The following is a 6000-nucleotide window of genomic DNA, read 5'->3' as shown; positions in this document are numbered from 1 at the left end:
TCCCAGCACTTGGGAGGCAGAGGCAGAGGCAGGTGAATCTCTGAGTTTGGGGTTAGCCTGGTCTACAGAGTGCGTTCCAGGACATCCAAGGCTAGAGAAATCCTGTCTCGGAAAAAGAGTACTCAATGTTCCTCAGAGGGTAGAGTTTAGATCCCAGGCCCTGCAATGGGCAGGAGGAGGAATACATGCTACTCTAGCTCTGGGGAGGGATAACACACTTCTGGGACTCTGTGGCTAACACATCTACATATCCCTTGATCCCCAACACACACATACATTTAGAAGAATAGTCTGTAGTTGGGACAGACTCCTGTAACAGAAGAGAGATTAAGACGAAAATGTAAGTATATTAACATGCACAGTGCTCTGCTCAGGAAAAATAGCAACTCAACGCAGCAGGGGATGGGCACGGCTTGAGGAACATTTCAACAAAGACAACACTGCAGGGTCAAGCTAAAGGAAAGCCACCCCAAACGCTGAGAAGTGGGAAATACTGAGAATAACTTCACCGAAGGAAAATAGCAATCTGGAGGGGGAGGAGGAGGACAACGACTACCACAAGGACAACCACGGCCACCGCCGCCACCACCACAGGAAAGAGACAACTTGACAAGAGGATCAGGAGGGGCTGGGGAAATGGTTCAGTGAGTAAGAGCACTAACTGCTCTTCCAAAGGACCTGAGTTCAAATTCCAGCAACCACATGGTACTCACAACTACCCATAATGAGATCTGATGCCCTCTTCTGGTGTGTCTGAAGCCAGCAACAGTGTACTTATAATAATAAATCAATCTTTGAGCTGCAGCAAGCAGGGACCGAGCGAGCAGGGTTGACCAGAGCAAGCAGGGCTGACTGGAGCAAATAGAGGTCCTAAATTCAATTTCCAACAACCACATGAAGGCTCACAATCTGTACAGCTACAGTGTACTCATATACATAAAATAAATATATAAATCTTTAAAAAAAAAAAAAAAGAGGATCAGGAGAAATAGGACCACAGGGAGTAATGGGAGATGGATGAGATTAACCTATGTACACAGGAAAACATAAGGAAACTGACTCTGTATTATTAATGCAAGCTAATCCACATGAAGGAGGTCTGCTGCACAGACACCTGTGAGATGACAAGCGATCTCTGGAGATAATGTATACCCAAATGTAGACAAGCAAAGCAGGAAAAAGGGCAAGAAGGGTAGGTTTTCTTGAAAGACCTTTTCTGTTCTTGGTTGGGGGACATCAAACACTTTATTCGGAGATTTGGGTTTCAAGGTCTCCCCAACACTGAGAGACTGTCCCCTTCCGTCCCTTCCCTGTGAGTGTGAGCACACAGGCAGAGCTCCGAATTCTGGGTCTTCAGCTTGAGCCCTCCGGTCCTGTTTCCTTCACACTTTCCATTGCACGGAACATCCCGATTATTACCATCAACTTTACTGGACTGAGAAGCACCGAGATGATTATTAGAAAGGCACACTTCTGGATGTCTGAAGCTCTTTCTCAAAAGGTGACATCAAGGGGGAAGACACTCCCTGGGTGTGGTATCCAGAGGAGAAGGAAGAGGCCCACAGGTGTCTACTTCACCCCCCCCCCTCCCCCGGGCTCTATGCTATATATGGAGCAATTCTGCTCTGCTACAAGTTCCCCACCATGAAGGCACGCTTTACCACAGATCCAAAAATGGTGGAGCCCAGTAGCTGAGGGCCCACATGCCTAAAATCAAGATTAAAAAGAGAAATCCTATCACAGCAGTGAAAACTGACTTTGGCCACAAAGGGACATACCAACCTTTCCTTCTGAGCTCCTCACACCTCTCAGTCTGAATGAATCCTATTTCTCAAGTTTCACTTGAAGGTGAAGTCAGCTTTAGGCTGACAAGCACCAATACCTATAGCATGCCAAGCTGTGAACCAGACTGGTACAGAGAGCCCGGTTACTGCTGTGCAGGAGTGATGACAGCTCAGGAAGAAGACATTCAGCCTCGTAAGTTCAGCTCTGTAATTACTTAGTGTCACTGGGCCAGGCACTATGAGGACTGGCTTCTGTAACATCAAAATTCCAGAAACCGTCCAAGTTAACAGCGCCTCGATCCTCCGACTTCTACCTGGCTGTCGAGTGGTGAGCTGACTGCTAGAGTCATCGTGCAGGCACAGATGAAAACGCTTACACTTCAGTCACAGGAACCAGGAAAAACGAGAGGAGACGAATTTATTACTTAGTATCGGATGCTTTATTTTGCATTTACAGTATCTGCTTTCCCCATATTGATCATCAAGGCCTTATGGTGAGGCAATGAGAACTTATCATATGAATCAGGTCTATTGAAAAACAATGGATAACTTACAAACATGTCTCCGTAGAATCAAAAACATTTTATAAAACATACTCTAGTACACATGAATTTTAGATGTCAAAAGGCATTTAAAAAAAAACAAAGATGAAGGAAACATTTAACACTGTGGAGCCTGGCAGAACAGCGCGGACGGCAAGCTGGACACAGCTTCGAAGGCCCAGTGTGAGTGGAAGGAAGAGGATGACTGGCTGGGCCTTCACTTAAATAATTTATCAGTAAGATTCTCTTTTTAAATGAATGTTTCTACCAAGTGAACATTTTTTTTTTTTGCCTTGGAAGCTCCTCAAATTTTATACGTATGCTTGTTAATAACTTGATTTAAAGAGCTGAGAATTAGTGGAAGGGAAGAAGGAAAATCGCTTGTGGTATTACTGAAGTGACCGGCATTGCGCAGCACACGCTCAGAAGGGGAGTGTGCGCAGAAAAGGGATGGAAAGACTCAATGCCAAAACGTACAAGTGTTCTCACTTGGGGAATTTAAGAAAACAAACAAAACAAAAAACATGTCGTCAATTAGTTTTAAATTTTCAAAATGGCATAATACAAATCTTCACACATCTATTTTAGGGCTCATTAAAATTAACCATTCTTCTATTTCTACTTAAGTATAATCTGTATGTGGTTTAGGGATATCCGCAGACAGGATCATAGAGGCCACTCAATGGTCACGGCAAGCATTGGGGCTCAGGAAAGCTGAGGCAGGAATCCCGAAAGCTAAAGGCCAGAGCAGTTAAGTTTGAAGCCAGCCTAGGACACACAGCAAAACCCTGTCTCGAATCAAAAAGTAATAAGGACAGAAAAAAAATGAAAATGAAAACAAACAAAAGGATGCTGAGCAGGGTGGCCCGTGGGCTTAACGCCAGCATGTAAGAGGTAGGGGTGGGGAGATGTCTGTGAGTTTAAGGCTATCCTAGTCTACACAGAGATTTTCAGGCTAGCTAGGACTATACTGTAAGACCCTGACCCCCCTCGCCCCCCCCCAAAAAAAGGTAGATAATTTGATTGGGCAGTGATTTTTTTTAAGGTGCCTAATGTCACAAATTTAGTATTTTGCCTCAGTGAACCAGGGACCAGGAAGTGAGCAAGAGATCCTAAGTGTCTCTTCACTGATTCAGTGGCTCACTCAGGACCTGCTGGCAGCTGTGCTGGCCTCAGTGTGTTCTGAGGACACTTGTGAGCAGTGAGCCCCTCTACGCCCACAGAACTGAGATCACGGAGATGGACAGAGTAATCTATAGCTTAATCCCAAGCATGAGTGCCATGTCAGGTCCCGTTTTTGATATAATGTGGGCCTAAAACATAACTTAAGTGCTCTGTATATTCTAATTTTTTTATTATACCCATGAGATGGGTTTCTGAGACCATCTCAACTTAATATTCATCTTGCATCTCAGATTACCTCTCCTGTTAGTCCATAATATTGTCTAGAGAGAGCAGGTAGAAGCCTTAAGAGCACTTCATAGAAGAGATGAACCAAGTTTACTGACTTGGGAGAAGATTTTGTTCTAACAGATCCTTACAGATTTTCAAGTGCATTTTTTTGTATATTGAATAAGAATTATTCTCAAAGCAAATATTGAATGATAGCAAAGTTCTAACTCATTAAGACAGCATATTTTGACATCACCAACTCAAAATGCTAACGGTACCACTAATTGTATGCAATCTGGAATGATCTTAACTACAAATTAAACTCCTGAGACCAAATGATCACTACTGTTAGACTGTTTCGACCCCTGACTCCCAACAATAACACAGAGACTTTTTATTATTTATGAATGCCAAGGCCTTATATCTTAGGCTTCTTCCCAACTAGCTCCTATGGCTTAACTAATCCATTTATTTTGGTCCATGTTTGCCACATGGCCCGTTATCTTTCAGTCCCTGAAAGTCAGACTTCCTTTTGTGATGCCCTGCCCTGCCCTGCCTTTCCTTTCCTGACCTACAGGCCCTCAGTGTTTACCAATCAGAAGGTGGTGGAGAGGAGAGTTTACAAACTACAATGAAGGTGCTTAGCAATTCAAATAACAATACCAAAGAGTATTCAGCTGGAAATCAACATCTGAATACAGCAGTGGTGGCGCACGCCTTTAATCCCAGCACTTGGGAGGCAGAGGCAGGCGGATTTCTGAGTTAGAGGCCAGCCTGGTCTACAGAGTGGGTTCCAGGACAGCCAGGGATACACAGAGAAACCCTGTCTCGAAAAAAAAGAACAAAAAGACAAAAAACACAAAACAAAATAAAAAAGACAACCTTTACACGGTATGCAAAAAGATGACCATAGACGTCATGGAAGACTATGAAACATGGGTTAAATACAGGGAGCTGCTCTCCAGAGCTGCTTTTTTCTTTTGAACATTAAAGTAACTGAATATTATTTTTGGAGGGAGGAAATGTATGAAGATAGAGTAGAATATTCTACACATAGGGGAAACATTCTAATTAAGATACTTTAAGCTATTGTAGATGTTTATTTAGTACTAGAAATGTGCTTAGCTATCATAAAGTATTTCTCTTCATCACAAAATAGTAAGGATTTACACAATCCAAGGAGAAAAAAACAATCTAAGAAAACCTTTTGACCTGGGTACTTCTTCTTCTAAAAGGGGTCTCCAAAGTCCTGAGCAGAGTTGTCATACTCAGTAATGAAACGCTTGAGCTCTTCCACGCAGCGCTCACCTATCTCGTGTAAGTTCTGCCTCAGTGCAAACTGGACAGACTTTTCTAATGAGGGATCTTTTTCAATCAGCATTTTCACCACCATCCCGAAAGTCTCGCAGTCTTGTCGGTAAACCTAGGATGGCAAAACACATTTGGATTAGATGAGTGAATTAAGCCCATGGCTGGCTGAGCCGGTAGAACTCAGCTGCTGAAACCTGTAAGGGAGCTAAACCTGTAAGATGGCTGAACCTCCCCTGTATCAGCACAGCCACATGCCTTGGGTATCAGCTCACAACTGAATAAGCAGGCAGGCAGACAGACAGACAGACGCACCCATCACTGAGAAAAGCACAGGGCTTTACACTTGGGTTAGGTAAAGAAGGTAAGGACAAAAGAAAGGCAAAAAAATCCTCACTCATTTGTTAAGAGAAGAAAGGCTTTGTCATCAGCGTGCCAGCCACACATTTAATCCCAGGAGGGGCAGAAGGATCTCTGAGTTGGAGGCCAGTTTGGTCTACATAGCAAATTCTCTCTCAGCCAGAACTACTACAATCGTAAGACACTGTCTCTGAGGAGGGGGAGAGAGCTTCTGAACTTCAGAGACTCTGAGTCACAACCAGTCAACTCATCCAACAAACATCTGTAAGGACGCCGCGCATCTGTCTGAGGGAAGCACTTTGCCTACAAATATTTAAACAAAGCCGCCAAACAAAAAAATCACGCACGCACAGATGTGTACGCTACATCCATGTATATATAAACACACATGTACATGCGTTGTGTGTTCTTTAATAAATATACTTTTATTTCAAAATATGCAAACTTTATCACTAGCAATTAGATACTTACTGCCCACTAATTGTGTATTTCCTCTACACTAAATGTGTGTGTGTGTGTGTGTCTATACACACTGGGTGTTGATGGATCTGAACACACAGAGGATGGCAGTCAGAGGACAGCTCTGTGGAACTGGTTCTCTTCTTCCGCCTTAC

General features: G+C 43.5%; 1 protein-coding gene across 24 annotated transcripts in view; it reads right to left on the bottom strand.

Annotated features, from left to right (window-relative positions):
• Positions 1–2201: 2201 nt before the first annotated feature.
• Pphln1 (periphilin 1) overlaps positions 2202–6000 on the bottom strand; it is a 93569-nt gene continuing 89770 nt past the window's right edge. For all 24 annotated transcript variants that reach the window (XM_030248516.1, NM_001358749.1, NM_146062.3 and 21 more), the window contains one exon: positions 2202–5141. In XM_030248516.1, coding sequence (XP_030104376.1) covers positions 4947–5141 — 195 coding nt within the window. In that variant the 3' untranslated portion in view covers positions 2202–4946. The remainder of the gene's footprint in view (positions 5142–6000) is intronic.

Source organism: Mus musculus, chromosome 15 (genome assembly GCF_000001635.26).
Source record: "Mus musculus strain C57BL/6J chromosome 15, GRCm38.p6 C57BL/6J".
Classification (NCBI taxonomy): Eukaryota; Metazoa; Chordata; class Mammalia; order Rodentia; family Muridae; genus Mus; species Mus musculus.
This window is presented reverse-complemented; position numbering and strand designations above follow the sequence as displayed.